This window comes from Canis lupus, chromosome 14 (assembly GCF_003254725.2).
Source record: "Canis lupus dingo isolate Sandy chromosome 14, ASM325472v2, whole genome shotgun sequence".
NCBI classification, from domain to species: Eukaryota; Metazoa; Chordata; class Mammalia; order Carnivora; family Canidae; genus Canis; species Canis lupus.
This window is the reverse complement of record NC_064256.1, coordinates 37,220,813-37,242,252: the sequence shown is the minus strand read 5'-3', so window position 1 is coordinate 37,242,252 and position 21,440 is coordinate 37,220,813. Positions and strand designations below refer to the sequence as shown.

At 36.2% G+C, this 21,440-nt stretch overlaps 1 protein-coding gene across 7 annotated transcripts in view; it reads right to left on the bottom strand.

Moving 5' to 3' along the window:
- STK31 (serine/threonine kinase 31) overlaps positions 1-21,164 on the bottom strand; it is an 86,725-nt gene extending 65,561 nt beyond the window's left edge. For 4 of the 7 annotated variants that reach the window (XM_025464388.3, XM_025464390.3, XM_025464393.3 and 1 more), the window contains exons 1-8: positions 21,012-21,163; positions 19,549-19,595; positions 19,410-19,462; positions 13,845-13,943; positions 10,838-10,912; positions 9,037-9,195; positions 3,046-3,404; positions 1,894-2,068 (exon numbers count right to left, since the gene is read on the bottom strand). In XM_025464388.3, coding sequence (XP_025320173.1) covers positions 1,894-2,068; positions 3,046-3,404; positions 9,037-9,195; positions 10,838-10,912; positions 13,845-13,943; positions 19,410-19,462; positions 19,549-19,595; positions 21,012-21,061 — 1,017 coding nt within the window. In that variant the 5' untranslated portion in view covers positions 21,062-21,163. Of the gene's footprint in view, positions 1-1,893; positions 2,069-3,045; positions 3,405-9,036; positions 9,196-10,837; positions 10,913-13,844; positions 13,944-19,409; positions 19,463-19,548; positions 19,596-20,457; positions 20,644-21,011 lie in introns of those variants that run through there. The other 3 variants (XM_025464387.3, XM_025464389.3, XM_049093715.1) reach the window with 3 other exon arrangements.
- Positions 21,165-21,440: the final 276 nt, after the last annotated feature.

Below are 21,440 nucleotides of genomic sequence, written 5' to 3'. Positions count from 1 at the left end.
GATGAAAAAGCTTAGATTCAGCTATATGCTGCTCATAGATACAAAGAAACAGATAAAAATTAAAGGATGGAAAAGATATAACCTTGTTATAATAATATCAGGCAATGTGGGCTTTAATACAGGGAGCCCCAGTAATAAATAGGGTTATTACATAAGGATGAGTCAATTCATCAGAAAGACAAAATTCTAAATGTATACGCAATAACAAAGTTTCAAATTCACAAAGTAAAACTTAACAGAAAAAAGGAAGAATCAGACAAAAATAATAGTATCTGGAGATTTCAACACTCCTCTCTGGGTACTGATAGAACAAGCCACTTCATTTTTGGTAATGTGCTCTGGAAAATACCACATATGGATTTAATGGCTGACAATTGAGTTCAATTACCAATGGTCAATGATTTAATCAATCAGACCTAATGAAACTCTCATCTAAAAAAAAAAACCACAACTCCAAATAATTAGGTTCTAGGGAGCTTCCAGATTGGTGAACAAACCTATGTACTGGGAGAACGTGTGGCTAAGATTCTCCCAGGTCCCCTAACCGACCTTCCACCCCCATCATAACTTCCTCCATGCACCTCCTTTTATTTGGTTGTTCTTGAGTTATATCCTTCATAATAAAACTGTAATCATAATTATAGCACTTCCCTGAGTTCTGTGAGTTGTTTTAGTGAATTACTAAACAAGGGAAGTAGGGATCATAGGAACCCTCAAATTTACAGAAGTATAGGTAGTCCGGGAACTTGATTGTGGCTGGTATCTGAAGTGGAAGAAGTTTTATGGGACTGAATCCTTAACTTGTGGGGTCTGTGGCAAATCCTAGCTGGTATTTAGTATCACAAGTGAATTGTAGGACATCCAGTTGGTGATGATGAATTGGAGAAACAGTGATGGGATGGCAAATTAGTGTCAGACAAAACTTACACAACTGAAAAATACACAGTATTCTTGGGGGGAAAAATGCCCTGAATCTGAGCAAACCTTGAGACCTAACTACCATAAAAGCAAACATACGGAGTTAAAGGACCTTCTTAAGCAACAGAGGTTCACAGATTAAACAATTTAAGAGATTTATCATGCAAAATGCAACGCACAGGTCTAACTGGGATCCCAACTGGAAGAAATGAAAGGACATTCATAGAACAATCCAGAAATCTGAACAAGATATTAAGGAACTATTGTTAATTTTTAAGTATAAACAGTATTATGGTTGTCTTTTTTGAAGTTATTTTCTACTAGAGGCATACACTAAAACATATACAGTAGAATATTATGAATGGGATTTGTTTTAAAATCATTCTGGGGCACCGGGCTAGCTTAAATCAGTTGAGTGTCTGCCCTTCAGCTCAGGTCATGATCCTCGGTCCTAGGATCCAGCCTCACAGTAGGAAGTCAGCTTTTCCCTATCCCTCTGCCCCTACTCACTCGCTTGCTCTCTCTCTCACTCACTCTAACAAATGGATAAAAAATCTTTAACTCAGGAAAAAAAAAAAAAAAGTAACTCAGGAGGTGTAATTTTTTTAGAAAGACTGACCATGTATCTAACAATTGCAAAAATCAAGTGATGAGTAAATAAGGATTAATTATTCAACTCTCCTTCTAGAATGTTTGACATTTCCCACAGTTAAAAGTTGTTAAAAGAACATAAAAGGAAACGTAAATGAGAAATTACTAATCTTGCAAACATTAAGTGAAATCCAACGATGGTAAATTGGAAGTATAAGAAAAAACTTCATCTGTAAACAAATATAAAGAAAGGAGAAAATGAGAAAAGGGGGAAAGAAAGGGAAGAAAACAAAAAGTGATAGCAAATTAAACAAAAAAGAGCAGATGAGTGTACAGATTTCCCAGATGCCCATTCTTTACTTTATACCAGCAAACATACTATACCTGCAGTTCCTGGGCAGTCTGTTCTACTTTGGACTCTAAAGCTTTGTAACTTTCAAGAAGAACTTCCTTCTCTGTTTTAAGTCTTTCATTTTCTTCAATCAGTTTCTGGTCCTGCTTAATTTTTGCCAGGCTGACATTAGACCCTAAATTAAAGTCTCCAACAGCCAAATTTTCCCTATTAAAAACAAATTCACTCATTTTAAAAACCAAACTGTATAAGGCTGACAGAGATCATAAATCTAAACTAAATCATTTGGAGCTTTTTATACCGTAATATATCTTAAGTTTATTTTGAAAACTAATCTAAAGCCTTTATCTAACACTAAAAAATATTTTAATGCAAGCTAAATTTTATAACTGAAGTCATATTTCAAAAACAATGCTACCAACGCTCAAATATAATCCAAACTGCAGCAAAATCAACTCCAGCACATAGAGTAAAAAGCGACCTTTATCAGTTTCTTCCAGTTCCTCCTCCCCCTCCCCATCAACCCCACTCCATTTGACAGTTGTTAGTTTTGTTTCCAAGATCCCAAAAAAAACTACATCACCCAAGACATGGCATCATGGCTTGGATCATGATACAGAAGCTTATAAATGGTTTGGTACTTAGGTTTGGTACTTATTAAACCTGGGTTTCTGCTTCAACTTTATAATTCAAAATTATCTAAAAAGTGAATTCCCTTTTTAATAATCAAATTTCATCATAATAAGTCATCACAGGAGGAACAACAAAGACTTTCTCTTTCGTTACAAAGAAAAGGTGATTCCCTGACATTCATTAAAATAGTCTTAAAGCCATGGGAAAACTTCAGAGTTTATTTGAAATTCTGGTTCTGCCTGAATATTTCAGATTTAGGGGTATATTTTTATTTTTGATAAACATATTCAAAAGAATTACTATGAAGAGCTGATATATGAACTTTAGACCATTGAGGAACGATTTTTCTTACAAAATGGCTTTTAATGAAAATTTTCCTGCTAAAGCAGAAAGGAATACATGTTTGAGACAAGCAGAAATGAGTATCATCTCTCAAAATCACTGACACAGGTGAGGACTCCAAAACCGTAAGCCTTGACCTCTACTATGACAAGAGCTTCTAACCATGAATTAGAAACTAGTTAAGACTAAAAACCCCACAACAGTCTTACTTTGGAAATGTCACATGATTTCCTGCATCATTCTCATTCTTCAAGTCAAGAGTCATCCTCCCACTTAAGCGCCCCTTTGGTCGGGTGAAGGCTGACTGGTTTGATCTATGCCCCCATGAGGGAATGGGGCTTTTGAGGTTCTTGAGGACAAGCTGACCAGGATCTGATTTTTTTTCCTCACAGGCATTAGTGCTGGAAGTGAGTTTGCATTTTTCTGCAAATCCTTTCTTAGCCACCTCCTCCCCTATATCCACACTGCCATACTCAGCCTGAGCAATAACTGTTCCATCTTGATAGGTTGCTTTAGTTCTCATTTTTATCTCCTTTTCAAAAATCAAGCTCCCCAAAAAGGTTCTGCCCTAAGAAAGATAGGGGGAAAAGAGATGTAAACCAACTACACCAACATATTTTTCATTTATTTTGTTTCTACCCAGTTTTTCAAATAGTCATACTTCTTCATTCTGAAAACTCTATAAAAGTAGTCTTACCTTGTTGTTGGTTATATACAAATATACTTCTCCACTTGCATGAATATATTTTCATTACACATTTACTAAAATCTTTCTTTCCAGAAGTAGAGCTAATACTTGTATAGGCAGCCATATTTACAAATTCTTAAATGTGTACCAATTAAACATCCTAGAATAACTGTTTGGGGTTTTTTCCTAGAATAATTGTTTTAAACCAAGCAGATTGTGTTGACCATTTTGGCCCAATGAAATAAAATGGCCCTGAGGAGTACAGCACATAAAAATGAATTCTAGTATCTAGAAAAGGTACTCAAAGTCAAGAAAGCTTTAAAAATAGTTTTATAGGCAGAATTATGTACTCCGGATAGGGGTGCCTGGCTGGCTCTTGATCCTGGGGTTCTGGGTTTGAGCCCCATGATGGGTGTGGAGATTACTTAAAAATACATTTTTTTAAAAAATGAAAAGAAAAAAAGAGTTAGGTACTCTGGCTTTAAAGTAAGACAAGGGTAGGAGAGAAAAAAAAAAAAAAAAGGAAATCATACCAACGATAATCCAAGTAAAAAGAGCATAAAGACCAAACTAACAGCACCTGGGTGTCTCTGCCTTGCCTTCCACTCAGGTCATAATGGAGTGGGGGAGGTCTTGGGACTGAGTCTGAGTCAGGCTCCCTGCTCAGGGGGGAGCCTGCTTCTCCCTCTCCCTCTGGCCCTCCCCACCCCTGCTCAAGCTCTGTCACATCCTGTACACACATGCTCTGTCTCAAATAAATAAAATCTTAAAAAAAAAAAAAAAAAAAGAGAGACAGACCAAACTAAAAACTAGAAAATACAAGCTGGCCACATTTAAACTAAAGAGGAAGAGAAGGAAGAAGATGAAGAAGAGAGAGTAAAGAAAAAATTTCAAAGTCCGTGGAGGAGAAGGAAGAACAGAAAGAAAAAAAATTTCAAAGTCTAAAAAACTAAAAAACATTGGTATGGAGTAACTACTATATTCTCTTTTTTAACTACACAATATTATAAAGAGTAGAAATGAGACCTATGTAAGAGTTCTTAAGCTTTTCTATGCCATGGGCTCCCTTATCAGGCTGGTGAAATCTTTGGAATCTCACACAGAAAAATGTTTTTAAATGCATAAAATAAAAAACATAGCATTACAGAAAAAATTATCTATGATACATTTTAACCCCAATTTAAGAACCCCTGGATCTGGAAGGGTGCACCTGGAAGGGAGAAGGCAGCAAACTATAAATGCTCAAGGATCATCAACCATCCAAAAAAAAAAAAAAAAAAAAGTTTTTTTAATCCACAAACCAAAATGACAAAAGTATTTTAGGTTTACAAAAACATGGGTTTTACAAATTTTTCCAATCATAAAATTTTAAAATACATACATCCTGAGAGGCTTGAATTTTCCAAGAATACTAATATAGATAGCAAAGATGATTCAGAAGGCATCACCAACAAATGAGATCAAGCAAGCAAAATTAACAAACTCAAAATATAATTCATAAAAATGTATCAGATTAAGATTCCGATCAGAATGTGGTTTTGGTTAATCTCTTTCACACAGAAACTTTGGTTTCAACTGATGTGAAAATGCTGGGGTTCAGGAATGATCAAGAAAGAATTCCTGAGACATCTTGGGTGCAAAAAGGTGGTTTTATTAAAGCACGGGGACAGGATCCGTGGGCAGAATGCTGCACTGGGGTCAGGAGGAGTGGCCCATTACAGACTTTCAGGTTGGGAGGAGGTCAGGAATAGCATGACAGCATTAAGTCCCTAAGGAATTCGGAAGCAAGGTTTCCAGGGCCTTGAGGGGCTAGCTGTTGTTAGGAAAAGGTAACTTACTACTGTCTAGTAAAACCTTAGTCATGAGATCCTTCAGGTGTTTATCAGTGGGCCATTTGCTTTGAGGATGACTGCTAGCATATATCTTGGGGGTGAGAGGTGAGCAGAGATAAAGGAAATCTCCAAAGGAATTTTTACATGTTAAAGGAGACTTAGAGGATCTTGGAGGTCGAGCTAATATGAAGCTAAGGCTGCCTTTTGCTTTTAGCAAAGTATTAACAAGGAGACAGTTAAGTTCCTAGAGGAAGGTCACTCTGCCTGTCTCAAGGACTTGTCAATGGCTGTAAATTTTAAGGAAATTTAATTTTTTTTCTTTTGCTTTTGTTCACATCATCACCTTTATGCTGGAGGTCTATGTAAAATCAAGTATGACTTCCATTCCTAACCAATGTTATAATGGGAGTGACAGTGTCTGAGAATTATTATTGGAATATGCAAAATTCTTAATACTTCAAGAAACTCTGTCTTTGGGCAACAGATTTAAATGCAAATAATCTATTTTCTACAAGAGTTCCAATCACATAAAGCTGAATGCTCTAAAGGTATACTACTCCTACTTTATTTTTTTTAATTTTTATTTATTTATGATAGTCACACAGAGAGAGAGAGAGGCAGAGACGGGGCAGAGGGAGAAGCAGGCTCCATGCACCAGGAGCCCGACGTGGGATTCGATCCCGGGTCTCCAGGATCGCGCCCTGGGCCAAAGGCAGGCGCCAAACCGCTGCGCCACCCAGGGATCCCTCCTACTTTAAATATTTTATGCAAAAATCTGATTTTTAGACTTTTCTCTGAGGTCAAATTCCATTATGTCGCCAATCACATTTAGTTCTTCAACAAAATTCTTCCCAAATCATATACAATCTACAAAGACAGAACACCCTAAACTTGGAATAAAATCTAACTTCTCCTCCTAAAATCTAACAAAAAAAAAAAAAAACCAAATAGAGGATTACACAGGTTTTTTAATATTATACTTTGCCATACATATTCTACATATTCTTTTTTTAAATGTCAAATATTTAGTTTTTATAGTGAGAAATGTGTTAGAGTTCCATTAAATCCTGCAAGAAAAAGAAATATATTTATCTATTTTTAAAACACACTTAGGTATTTAAAAGTTCTAAGATTTATCTTTTTAAAAAACCTGGCGATTGTTTTAGAACACAAAGCCTTTGGGATGCCTGGATCAGGGCGTGATCTCTGGGATCTGGGATTGAGTCCAGCATCGCACTCCTTGCAGAGAGCCTGATTCTCCCTCTGCCTGTGTCTCTGCCTCTCTGTCTCTCATGAATGAATAAAACAGTCTTTAAACACACACACACACACACACACACACAGCTTTCAATGATTAAAAAAAGGATGAATGATGTCATTTTTCTAAGATATATTTCATTGTGTTTCTAAACTGGTAAGCTTTATTCAGAAACAAAAAAAGCATCCCTTGCTTGCTACTTTAGTCTACCTAATCTTGTCTGGATATATTAGAAAAAAGACTAAAAAGCCTTTAATCTGTTAAACCCAAATTCCATCTTTAAATCTCATTCCCTGGTTCTACATAAATTTTTTAAAATAAGGAAGGCATTTAGGACGTAAATCTTCATTTGATCTACAGCAGTTATAACCACTATTATGAGTTATCAATTTCAACTGTGCTATAACATAAGAAAGACAGTGTTGGTTTAAAAATACTGAAGGTATTCCAGTGCCTAGGTCACCCTCTGGAAGTCTCTCTTCTCTCTCACTCACTTTCTTTTTATTTAAACTAACTCCCTACTATTCATTTATTTGTTCAAATGCTAGGTTAAGTTGGACGCTCACCTAACATCCAACACGCAAAAGCAAGGAGAACGGGCATAGAAAAATGAATAAAATATTGTCTCTATTAAGACAGTCTTGGGTAGCCCCAGTGGCGCAGCGGTTTAGCGCCGCCTGCAGCCCGAGGTGTGATCCTGGAGATCTGGGATCAAGTCCCACGTCGGGCTTCCTGTGTGGAGCCTGCTTCTCCCTCTGCCTCTCTCTCACTCTCTCTGAATAAATAAATAAATCTTTAAAAAAGAAAAAAAAAAGTCTTATCGCTGTAAACCCACTTATCTTGGGGAGGGGAAAAATGCAATTCTACATGCCTTACTACTGAGTGACTGAAACAGATGCAGGGGAATGGATGGTGGGTATTAGCAAAGGACTTTATATAGGAAATTATATTTGAGCCTTGAGCTGAGAATGGTTAAACATGTTTTTTGTTTTCCAGAAAACGTCCAGTTTGCTAATCAGCTGAACTCCAATCAGTACTCTTTTTACTAACTTAACCATGCAAATACAAATAGTATCAACTGTAAAGAATCTATAAAGCATACAAAACATTCCCAATAATTAAAGTTTACTCCTCAGTCCCAAAACTAACTTTTAAAAATGACTTATCCTTGATTTAGGTTTGTTTCAATCAACATAAATTTTACATCATCTTACTATAAGAATAGCAACAGACTTGATTTCCAGCTCTCATCCAGCCATAATTAGCTTTATGACTTTAAAAAAGTCATCTAATTGTTCTAGACCCAATTTCTTTATTTGTAAAATAACAAAGTGAGAGCAGATAATTTCTAAGGTCAGCAAATTTAAGATTCTAGGGTTTTAGGCATACAAGAAATTCAAAACAAACCTCTCCTTGGTCAAAACATCTATATTAAAGGAAAACATAAAAAACTTCAGATTTTTAAACCATAAACTCAGGGGTATAATTTTACAGTAATATCTAAGCTTTACTCTGTATTTATGAACGTCTGAGTTCCAAGAACAGAAATGTTTCTTATAAGTAGCTATACTGCAGACAAAACTATACCCAACAACCCCTAAGATTCTCAAAACAAAACAAAACAAAATGGAAACAAAAAGGTTTCTGAATCTTACTATTCCATATAGTACTGGTTAAAACATTTTTACATAAGTTATTTGAGCTGCTAAAAAAAAAAATACAAATCTGATTATTTAGCAATAGTATCTCAACAGCAGTAATACCCACCAAAAGAGTATCATTATTGCACCAGAGATTTGAAAGGAGGAAGAATTCCCGGAAGACTACCTCTAAAATTATCAGGTGGCTGCCAGAATTAGGTTACTAACCCAAATTTAATTGAAATGGATACAAACTGAAATCTATATAAAACACCACTGAAAACTACTACACCAAACAGTATGAGCCCTTGCCAAAGTGATAAAAATTTGACTAATTCACAACTCCACTAATTTCAGTTTTGTGTTATTTATGGCCAGGGCTAAGTTAAAGATCACTTTTATTTAATAAATACTTTCTCAAAAGCAAGAGATAACAATAATTATATTCATCATTTCCTCCATCATTGACTCTCTTAAACAGTCACAAGAGAAGAAACTATCTACACTTACTATGTAAATATATACACATACATATCACTCTGATAATCACAAACATTCACCTAGCAAAGAGGAACACAAATAATTGCTTTGAATTATTCTATAATTCATATTTTATAATTATTACATAATTACTTTTGAATTATCCTATAATTCATATTTTCACTAATTTATACAAGCTTTTTATATTAAAGAAAATCAGCAAAATTTAACTACATTTATATTTTGTTTCAAGCATACAGCTTTACTTCCATTAACAAAAATATTTAAAATCTGTGACTTGCCTGATCAAACTGGGTAACTTCTTGGCCAGAAGGAATCTGCAGTCCCCAAAGCCTGTATTTTTTGGCAACACTAGAAAATTGCAGATCCAAAGGAATCTCAACTATATCAGATCGATTTAGAATTTCAGTATTTCCATAGTCAATGTATCTCACCAGACACTAGGAAAAAAATGAGACAAATACTAACACAAAACTTAGATTAAACATCTCCAAAGAAACTACGAATTTGCTTTCTGTTAATTACCTATAAATCAAAACAGCATTTTACCTCAAATTGACAAAAACAAGAGCTCCAACAATATCCTCAAAATAAGAAAATCAATAGTCTATGAGATCCCAGTAACTTCTGTTTAACTAGTTAACAAATGCCAAACAGTACTATTTCCAACAGTACCATTTCTTATTTTGGCTTTTTTTTTTTAAACAGCTAGTATTTCAATAAACATAAATCTGTGATGCTTATGGACTCTCCTAACTCAAATGTTAAAATCAATCAACATTCCTAAATTCAAGTTGGAAACAGTAAAATCTGAAAAGAAAGGCCAAACTATCAAACTTCCTTGGATAAAATTAAACCCACCCCAGGTGTCAGACCTAGGAAATGAATCAAATTCACCCTCACTTCCAGTTCTGTATGTAATTTAGAAAGTAACAAAAGAAAAAGAGTTTATATCACAAGGTCAAAAGCCATCTTGCCCCTTACTTTAAAAAAGTTAAAGCCCAGGCAAAAACAAACACAATATATCTCCAGTTGTCAAACAGTGAGGAAAACGTCTAATTAGGTCTATTTCACTAAGATAAACCATTAGCTAGGATGGTAATAAATCAAGAAACTTTTTTAAAGTTATTCTGAGCATTATTCAAATTGTTTCATCTTATCTCCTTATTACACTTAAAACAATTTATAAAATATATACACGAGAAAATATTTTTAAATCCAGTAAAGCAATACAAGAAAAAAAAAAACAGTAAAGGGAAGCCTACAGAGATGTTTTTACACAGGCTGCAAGGTGCAACTGCCACCAGCTATTCTGAATCTCATCTCCACAAATCTTAAAATCTCCCTTGAGTTCATAATGTAAAAAACTCAAATACACAAGGAAAAATCATTACATTCAACCAAAGCATGAGAAAGCAGCAAGCAAATCTTCATTAATAATATGCAAATCAACTAAGCAAAAGATAAAAAGTTCTTTTTTTTTTTTTTTTTGTAATTTTTTTTTAAATTTTTATTTATTTATGATAGTCACAGAGAGAGAGAGAGAGGCAGAGACACAGGCAGAAGGAGAAGCAGGCTCCATGCACCGGGAGCCTGATGTGGGATTTGATCCTGGGTCTCCAGGATCGCGCCCTGGGCCAAAAGCAGGCGCCAAACCACTGCGCCACCCAGGGATCCCTAAAAAGAACTTCTTAAGAATAGATCAAATGTTCTTTCCCTACTCAATCTTAATAGAATGAACTTTTAAAAGTTATTTAGCAAGGATCAAACATTAATGATTAAGAACCACTGGTCAGCAAATATCATCTACAAATTATGTAATCTACTCTTGGACAATCTGTGGTGATTATATGACAATTTAAATTCAGAAGAATATTCCTGAATCTGACCTGGATTTTTTTTAAGCTATTTATTTCTTTTCTGTTCACTAGGAAAAAAAACATGTTTTAATCAATTTATAAGTTCAATTGAACCAGATCTTATTACTACTATGTATAAGCAAAGAAGGGCTAAATAAGCATATTTTGAAACAAGATAATCATTACTCAGGGGAAAAAAAAAAAGCTGAACACTTGTTCCTGCCTTTTCATCACTGATGATTTTCAGTACTTTGCATCTGTACCAACATTTATCTTCAGAAAATAATCCACCATAAATCTGCAAAGAGAAAAAGAAAGTGAAATTACTTGGCATTTTAATGATTCAAAGCATGCTAAATAAATCAGAATAATGGTTAGCATTTATTAAGTACTTACTATACGGCAATAAGCACTTTATATACAACTTATTTTATTCTCACAAATGTATGAGGCAGATATATTGTGTTCACCATTATAGGCCCAAAGTCATAAACCAGTAAGCAACAGAATCAGAATTCAAAGTCAGGCAATTTGACTTCAGAGTCCATAATGCTATTCTGCTTCCAAAAACAAAGAGGAAAGACATAAAAACAAAATTCAAAAAGAAGCATAAGCATCAAAGTCTTAAAATCATGCTGTTTCAATATCTGAAGACATAACTGGTACAATTAATTGTTCTTAAAATATAAACATGCCAAGTACATACCACTTAAGTCTAATTCACAACCATGTGGGGAATCCATGTGTCCTACCAGCCAAGAAAGATTTTTAGACTTTTTACTTTTTATAAAAGACTCTAGTGCTATTAAATGAATAAAATTAAATTAGATATCCTTAATACTGAATTTTCATATAAGTTTATATGTTAATTTAATTATGTTTAATTTTTAAAAACAAAGGAAAATTTACATACTTCAAGACCTCAGCACTATTGACATCTCAAACAGAATAATTCTTTGGCAAGGAAATGGGTCACAGGCTCTCTGTCCTGTGCACTGCAGGATTAGCAGCATCCCCCTTGGCCTCTACCTACAAGATGCCAGGAGCATACCCTCCAGTTGTAGCAACCAAAAATGTCTCCAGATATTGCCAAGTATCACCTGAGGGTGGGAGTGAAGAATACAAAATCGTCCAGGTTGATAACCACTTTAAATCAAACATTTTCAATGCAGGAAATTTTATTCCCAAGGGAATGAAAACTGGTTCAGGGGTAGGGGGTGTCTTCAAATTTACAATGGTTTATATCGTTCCAAAGTTCAAACCTACCTGAAAACATAAACATACAATATGATTGTCAAGATGTCAATCTCCTTGAAGTAAGGAGAATCATTAGGGGAAAAAATGCCTTAGAAGGGCATAATGAAAAGTTGAGGAACAATGCTTTAAGTGAAATAGAAAATTACTTTTAGGTATATCACTCTGAGGTAGGACAAACTCAGATTCTGAAGCAAAAGACATATACAGTATGAAATACAAAAATCCTTAACTCCCCAAAGCAACAAAGTACAACCAATTCAGACACACAACAGATATCTAACAGCAAATGTTACAAATGATAGATGTGTTCAATAAGCACTAATTCTGATTCCCTCAGCTAACATTCAACAACTGGAGGTCAAGAGAGGGCACAAGCAGCATGGTACACTATCCCAACTATCCTACTTCATTTTTCAGCAAGCAAAAAAATCCTAAAAATTTACAAATTGCATTCCCTTATCCATTCTGATGTTCCATGCCAAGCTACATTCTTTCCTTCTAATTTCTTCTTTTTGCACATTTTTATATATGCCATCAGGATGTTAATTATTTTAAAATAAAACAGAAGCACATTATTAAAAGAAAATCAAAGTACATCAAAAAGGGTAAAGAGTAAGACTTCCTTCCCAACCCTCTTCACCATGCACCTCCTGAAAAGAATTTTACATTTACACTAATTTTACATATGTGCTAGAATATGTTTATGCTTTTTATTTACACAAATGGGCTCCTTTTACATACACTATTCTATACACTTAATTCCATATCAAAATATAATGTCTAGCCCTCTTATTTAAATAACCAGAGCTCTGAGCTGGGTGATGCAAACAAGGCATCCATGACACAATTTTTTTTTTTTAAGATTTTATTTATTTATTCATGAGACACACAGACAGAGGCACAGGGAGAAGCAGGCTCCATGGATGAAGCCGAATGTGGAACGATCTTGGGATGCCGGGATCATGCCCTGAGCCAAAGGCAGACACTCAACTGCTGAGCCACCCAGGCATCCCACATGACACAAAATTTAAATAGGCACTCACTCTGTGCCTTAGAGTGCCTCCTTTAATTTAAATACCTCCTCATCACTCTCATACTTTGCTGGTAAGAATGAAAACTAGTTCAATATTTCACCAAACTATTTGGCTAGTATCTACCAAAGTGAGGCTTGCCTACTGTATGACTTAGCAATTCTACTCCTAGGTATAAACTCAAAAGAATTAATACATCCAACAAAAAGCTATATAAGTATTTCACAGTAGCTTAATTGACAGTAATACAAACAATGCAAATGCCCATCAAAGGAGAACAGATAAATAATGGTGTATTTACACAATGAAATTTGCATAGCTTAAAAAGGAACTACCAAGACACAAATATGCACAATATGGAAGAATCTCAGAAACTGCTGAATGAAGCCAGACATACACAAAAGAGTACATGCTGTATTTAAGAACAGTCAAGTGAATCTATGATGACATAATTCAGAATAATTAACTCTTGTCAGAGGGACTACTGACCAAGAATTGACTGAGAAAGTGCCTGCAGGAATTTTCTGGGACGATGGACTGTATTTATCTGGGTGATTATATAGACGCATAGATACATAAAAATTCATTCAGCTATACAGCTAAGACATGAACACATTACTGTATGTCTTATGTTATACCCAAATTTAAAAAAAGAAATCATTAAACTACTCTATAAAGATAACTTTTACAGATTTTTTTTTTTGCCAATCCATAACAAATGCAAGGATTCTATCTTGTTCACCACTGTATACTCAATGCTTACCTGGTACATGGCATATAGTCCATAAGTATTTTTTAAAGAATAAACTTACTATGACTACAGTTGACATAAGTTCTAAAAATCTGCCCTTTCTGTTCAAAAAATTCCAACAATTATAAAATCTAAGACATAAAAAAGCTATCGAGAGAGATGAAATAATCGTATCCAAGAATATGACTCACCTTCTTTGGATCAAGATTCCCAAAAACTGAATTGGCATGGGGACAAACTTCAGAGAGTGAACAACCAATCTTCATAATATCCTTATTTCTACTAATACTCTAGAAGGAAGAATAGTGTATTATAAAATTCGGTAAACTATTATTTGACAGTGTTACATAATTGAGAGTTCTATTAGCTTAATACTTAAAAGATTTTGAAGCATTAGAAATTAAATCAAATTAGGGGTGTCTAGGTGGCTCACTCGGTTAAGTGTCTACTTTCAGCTCAGGTTGTGATCTTGGGGTCCTGGGATCGAACTTGCATGGGACTCCCTGCTTGGCAGGGAGTCTGATTCTCCTCTCTGTCCCTCCCCTCATTCATGTTCTCTCTCTCTCTAAAATAAAAATCTTAAAAAAAAAAAAATCAAATTCTTACAGCAGTATTTTTTGTAATTCAAATGAATTCTTGTAAGAAATGGTTCTAGGTAAGGAATTTTTACTTTGCAGTGCAGTGAGTTCAAATTACTTGGAATTCAAACTAAGAAATCAAATACTATTAAATCATGAGAAGAGGTAACTTCATATTTTTTTAAAGATTTATTTATTCATGATAGATTGGGGGGGGGGGGTAGAGACACAGGAGGAGTGAGAAGCAGGCTCCATGCTGGGAGCCCCACATGGGACTCGATGCTGGGACTCCAGGATCACGCCCTGGGCCAAAGGCAGGCGCTAAACCTCTGAGCCACCCAGGGATCCCCGAGAAGAGGTAACTTTAAACAACTATCTCTGGATTGTACTTCAGATCAAATTCTAATTGCTCAAAATGGACAGCATTTTTTAGTCAAATAACATGAGTTTTCTCTTATATTTGTTGCTGGGTAAAGGAAACAAATGTAAAAAATTTCAAAATGTAGGGGTGCCTGGGTGGCTCAGTCGGTTGAGTGTCTCTGCCTTTGGCTCAGGTCATGATCCCGGCATCCTGGGATCAAGTCCCACACTGGGCTCCCTGTTCAGCAGGGAGCCTGCTTCTCCCTCTACACCCCTTCCCCTGCTGGTCGTGCTCTCTCTGCCTCATGCTCTCTTTCAAATAAACAAATTTTTTAAAAATTTCAAAATGTATATGATTCACTATACACAAATACTGCAGTCTAGGTAATAAATTCATTTCTCATGGATATAGGCTAAAATTCTGAAACTCTTTTAAAATAGTTTAAGTATATACTACAATTGAACAAATAAGTATATATACCATAATGATAGCAGGGAGGAAGAAATTACAAACAAGGGGAGAAGGCTAGTATGATCTTGCACTGTTAGATGAAAACTGGAAGGTATTCGTATGAACTCATAGTAGGCATCGGTATGTGTATACGTATTTGTGTAGGTGTATATGCATACATGAAAAGAAGACACAAAAATATAGATGTGTATATGTGTAAGTTTTCATAAATATATATTTCCCAGCTCTTTCTGCTGAAAGGGCCTAAAAATCAATGACACTCCTGTAGCAATAAGCAAAAACCTAGTGTCCAGATCTTGATTTCTAAACATCATTCTCCAATAAAAAGAATCAGGGTTCCTTGGAAAGTGATAGATTTCAGGAGTTAGGAAAGTAAACGATGATCCTGGAACTTCTGGTGGTGCCAGAAAGTAAAGAAATACTCAAAAAAGAAATGGAGGCATGTTTAAAAGGCATAGCAGCCAATGTAAACAACCTCTTGATGCCTAAAGCTGGAACAATTCAAACAAAATAGTGACAGAATTGGTTTATAACCCATGGAATAAATAACCATGAGCCCATATTTCTTTAAATAATTGAATAAATGACTGAAGCAGATAGAGTTCTTCCTTACAGAAAAATTCCAATTAATAAATGCAGCTGGGAGAAACAGAAAATCTTTAGGCAAAGACCACAGTAATAAATAATAAAATTTGTGGATGAAAAGGTGGAAGAAAAACAAGATTAGATAATTTCAATGCATCTCCCTCTAAAACATCAATTAAAAAAGAACTTTAAAGTGAAGAAACTCAGCAGTGAACGAACACCTTAAACAAGTGAAGCTACCTCATTTTCAATAATGACATAGCAATACCATGAATCCCCAATATGATACACTAACAAGGACACGGTATCATTTCTGTAATATTATTGCCAATCTATTTATGAAAAACTATCAAATAAATCTAAACTGAGGAATATTCTATTAAATAACCAGTACTCATCAAAAATGTCAGTCATGAAAGACAAAAATAAATAAAAGAACTATCAAAAGTCAGAGGAGGGGATCCCTTGGCTCAGCGGTTTAGCGCCTGCCTTCGGACCAGGGTGTGACCCTGAAGTCCCAGGATCGAGTCGTGCATCCAGCTTCCTGCATGGAGCCTGCTTCTCCCTCTGCCTGTGTCTCTGCCTTTCTCTCTGTATCTCTCATGAATAAATAAATAAAATCCTAAAAAAATTTTTTTTTTCTTAATGTCAGAGGAGACTAAAAATACAGGACAACTAAATACAATGTGGGATCTTGGAAGAGAAAAAAAACGCAATGAAAAAATTCCTGAAATTTGAGTAAGGGCTGCAGTTAATAGCATGATACCAATGTTAGTTTCCTGGCTTTGATAATTATATTGTGGTTATGTAAAATGTTAGCAATAACCAAAGCTAGATGAAGGGCATAAAGAAAGACTGTACTAATGGCTAACAGATCCATGAAAAAATGCTCAAAATTACTCAGCATTAGAGAACTATAAATCAAAACCACAATAAGATACCATCTCATGCCAGTCAGAATGGCAAAAGTTAACAAGTCAGGAAACAAGAGACGTTGGCAAGGATACAGAGAAAGGGGAACCTTCTACACTGTTGGTGGGAATACAAACTGGTGCAGTCAAGCTGAAAAACAGCAACGAGGTTCCTTAAAAAGTTAAAAATAGAACTACCCTATGACCCAGCAATTGCACTACTAGGTATTTACCCAAAGGGTATAAAAATACAGATTCAAAGGGACATATGCACCCCTGTTTATAGAAGCAATGTCACAAAAGCCAAAATACGTAAAGAGCCCAGACGTACATCAACAGATGAATGGATTAATATGATGTGATACACATACATACACATACCTACACACACACACACACCGGAATATTACTCAGCCATCAAAACATGAAATCTTGCCATTTGCAATGATGTGGATAGAACCAGAGGATACTATACTAAACCAAATAAGTCAAAAAAGACAAATATCATATGATTTCACTCATGTGGATTTTAAGAAGTAAAACAGATGAACACAGGGGAAGGGAAGGAAAAACAGAATAAGATAAAAACAGAGAGGGAGGTGCTTGGGTGGCTCAGTCAGTTAAGTGTCTGCCTTCAACTCAGATCACAATCCCGGGATTCTGTGATCAAGCGCCACATCGGGCTCCTTGCTCAGCAGGGAGCCTGCTTCTCCCTCTGCTCCTCAGCCCACTTGTGCTTGCTCTCTCAAATAAATAACATCTTTAAAACAAAAACAAAGAAAAAATAGAGGGAGGCAAACCATAAGAGACTCTTAATCATAGGAAACAAACTGAGGGAGATGGGGTACCTAGGAGATGGACATTAAGGAGGGCACTTTATGTTATGAACCCTGGGTGTTCTACGCAATTAAGTCACTGAATTCTACCTCTGAAACTAATAATACACTATAAGTTAACTAAAATGAATTTAAATTAAAATATTCTTTAAAAAGGCTGTACTAATTTTATGACCTTCCTATAAGTGTTATTTCAAAATAAACATATACATATGTTCTTAAAAAATACATCAGCAAAATATTCAGTAAGGCTAGAAAGAACATGATTATCTCTGATTACTGAAAAAAAACTCGGAAAGAGCCATTCCAAAGACATCATGATGAGTATCAGTATTACTACAAAGGAAAAAAGGAAAAAAAAGGAAACTGAACTTAAACTGACCAGAAACACTATAGAAGAGCTGATAGGGTTGAATAGTTTCTATAGACTATATGGTCTACTATCCTTAAAATATTTACTATCTTATCTTTTACAGGATAAATTTGCTGACTCCTGGTTTAAGTAATACCTCCAAATTCAATCAACAGCTTCACATAATGGTCAACTGAAATCAAAGTCTACAGCTGCACTGACCATATACAATAGCCAATACCCACTTGAAATGTAGCTAGTCTGATCGGAGATATACCCTAAGTCTAAAATACATACCAGATTTCAAAACTTAATATGAAAAAGGGAAATGAAATACCTATACATATATCTGTGTGGACTGCATTTTGAAATATTTTAGATACACTAAGTTAAATAAAATATATTTAATATAATGTATTTCACCTGTTTCTCTCTTTAAAGTGCCTGCTAAATTTCAAATTATTTATGTGGCTCACATATTCCCACTGGGCAGTGATGATCTAAAAATCTTTATTTATATACTTTTTTAAGAGATGTTGGGGAGGCAAGGGTTAGGGAGAGAATTTTAAGCAGACTCCACATCCAGTACAGAAGCCAATGTGGGGCTAGATCTCACAACCCTAAGATCATGACCTGGGCCAAAATCAAGAGCTGGATGCTTAACTGACTGAGCCACCCAGGTGCTCCTAGAAAATCTTCTTTATGCTATCAGCTTAAGCATATTTATCACCTAAACTGGGACACTGTTGAGAGTGACACAGCTGTTACTAATACAGAGACAACTGGCATAGAATATATGGGCGTCCTTTAGAAAATATCTGCATAAGCAAGAGACACAAATTACCACAGTTTTCTATGAATATCACCCTTCTACAATGTTTTCTATATTGATTTTAAAACTCTGGGCTAATCACATTCTTCTACAAGTTTTCTTCTCATAAATTCTATTTCCCACATTGCCAATTCACTCTACCCTCCACAAAAGAGTTCTCAGACTGCAGGAAGTATAGAAAAATGTCATTCTCTTCCCTCTCACATCATACGCAGTTTGCAAAGTTAAAAATTAGCAAGTAATTATGTGCACTAGGGGGATTTACCTTAAATTCTGGAACATAAGCATTTTGGTGCTATTATATTTAAAACTAAGAAAACTTATCTGACTTGAAGTCTGACAATAGAAAATTATAAATGTTCCACTAGTGCTTCCAATTTGATGATGAAAAAGTTATTCTATCTCAAATTCAAAACCAAGCCATTTAAAAAAAAAAAAAAAAGACACTTAAAAACGTAATCTTTTAAGAAACAATTTTATAAAATACCCCTAGATGGGGCTGTAACTTCACAAATACAAGTTTCTTAGCACATTCAGTAATTTTGCAGCCTAGCTTTTGGGTGTTCAATTGAGTGTAATACTGAAACCACAATTATAATCTTGCTTTCTTTTTTAACTCAGTGTATTATAAGCATACTACTCATAAGGCAGGTAGTAAGTCTCAGCTGTAGCCACTTGTCTTCTAATTTCTTGTGTTAATGCAAAGAATAATGAGGCACTGAGAATGACAAGGATATTTGTATTTGGGGGGTTTTATTTTTGTTTTTGTTGGGCAGAACGTGGGTTAGTGGAGGAAGGAGAGGGAGGAGGAAATCAATCAGGCTATTTACCTGGGCCCAAAATGTTACTGCATCTTCCACATGACTTCCAACCACATCTTCAACTAAAACCAAATCAAAATGCAATGAAAATTAGAAGTTAATCAAAACCATGTAGCTCTTACATCGAAAAATAATTTGGGGTCAGTACCTTTATTGTAATGCTTATCTTCCTCCATCTGGACAATTCCTGAAAAACTAAAACAATACCTTGAATTTAGTTCTAAAAATCTGTGCATTTACAATGAATAACGACTATATAATGTTCAAATTCATACAGGTATTTTTTTTTTCCTAAATAATCAAAATTCAAACTCTTACCAAAAAAGACCTCAGGGATTTTCTTCAATATTTAATTCTTTTATCTGAGAATATTGTATTCTGCATTTCACCATATACAATCTATCTTGGAAATTCTCTCTTCCCCTAAGCGTTAACAAATTTACACTGTAGTGGATATCTAGGCATATTCAGATCAGTTACATAAATCAATACTTCAGAACAATGTGCATATTGTTTCAAAGTAACCGATGCCCTCCCAGAAGGAGAGTATGGATTCTAGAGTTCAAACAAAAAGAAACACTACAAATATACAGAGAAGGAAAGCTTCAGACTGGTAATCAATCTTACTTAAAAGGTACAGTGGTCTCTACTTCTGAAGATACCCCCCGCAGCCAAAGACTGCAAAATGAATCAAATTTTGCCCATTACAACAAAACTAATTTTCATTACAGAATATACTTTCCAACTCCAAAATATTTCAAAACAAATGTCTACCCGTTTATCGTTTCATCATTAATGCACTAGACTACTGCACTTTAGACTCTAAGAGCTTTAAAAGTCAACACTAAAGTTTCATATGCTCTCTCTCAACTCTGGAAAGAGATAAATTAGCTGTCACAAGGGAAAAAATAAAATAAAAGTTTCATTTCTTCTGATTTGTTACACCTGAAAACGTTTCCCGTACATTAAGTGGCATGAATATATCTTCACAAGCACTGTTCTCCGCCAATGGGTAAAAAAATAATAAAATTTTTAACTGAGCAAAAAGTCGTAATACCAAGTTGGAATCTGTTTGAAGAGGCTCATTTCTCTAGAAGCCACCGATCCAAACTGAAAATGTCAGAAATCCCAAGTTCATCCTTAAGACCTTATTTTAAAGGCGGTCAAGACTTCACCCACGACGACTATGAAGAAACGGACGCCGCGCCCGCTTCCGACGGAACTGGATTACGGGTCGGCACTTCCCAAACTCGAATTCATGGCAGGAATCTGGAATGGGCAGCTCCCGGACACTCACTTTATGAGGTATTTTGAAGTTTCAATGGCACAGAACTTGCGGGCAGGGAAAATTCCACCCCACTACGGGCCCGAGAGACCCCACCTCCACCGAGAACACTCAGGCCCGAGTACCTGCAAGCCGGGTTCGCCGCCCAGCACCACCCGCAAAAGCTGGGGTGTCCTCACCCTCAGAAGTACGCGGCGATGCCAAGGCGAAGGCAGGCCAGGAAACGGGCCTCGCCCCATACGTGGGGCACCGAAACCGCAACGACGGGTGAAAAGACGGTCCCGTAGGTGGCCACTACCGAACCTACCAAAGTATCTACTACTGACCTCACACTTTCCGCCACAGAAGTTTTAGAAAAGTGTCCTTGGCCCCACATGCTGGGCCCTCGGCCCTCCACGCGCCACCGCAGCCAGCCGTCAGCCCGCCGTCGCGCACGTGCAGACACTTACAGCGCGTGCAGAGGCCGCTCCGGCTTCGCACTGCGCTTGCGCGCACGACGCTGCGCCTTCTGCCAAGCTTGCTGGGAGTGGCTGCTTCGTCCACGTGACAACAAGCCTGGGGCGGGGCGCGCGGGGGCGGGGCGCGCGGGGGCGGGGCGCGCGGGGGCGGGGCGCGCGGGGGCGGGGCCGCGCATGCGGGGAGCTGCGCACCGAGTCTGTCTCTGGGATTGTTTCTGGGCCTCTGCACCCCTCGCTGGGAGTCTTGATGGCGATTCATTCTACAAGGCTTCAAATAAGGACGATAGATCGTGGTTT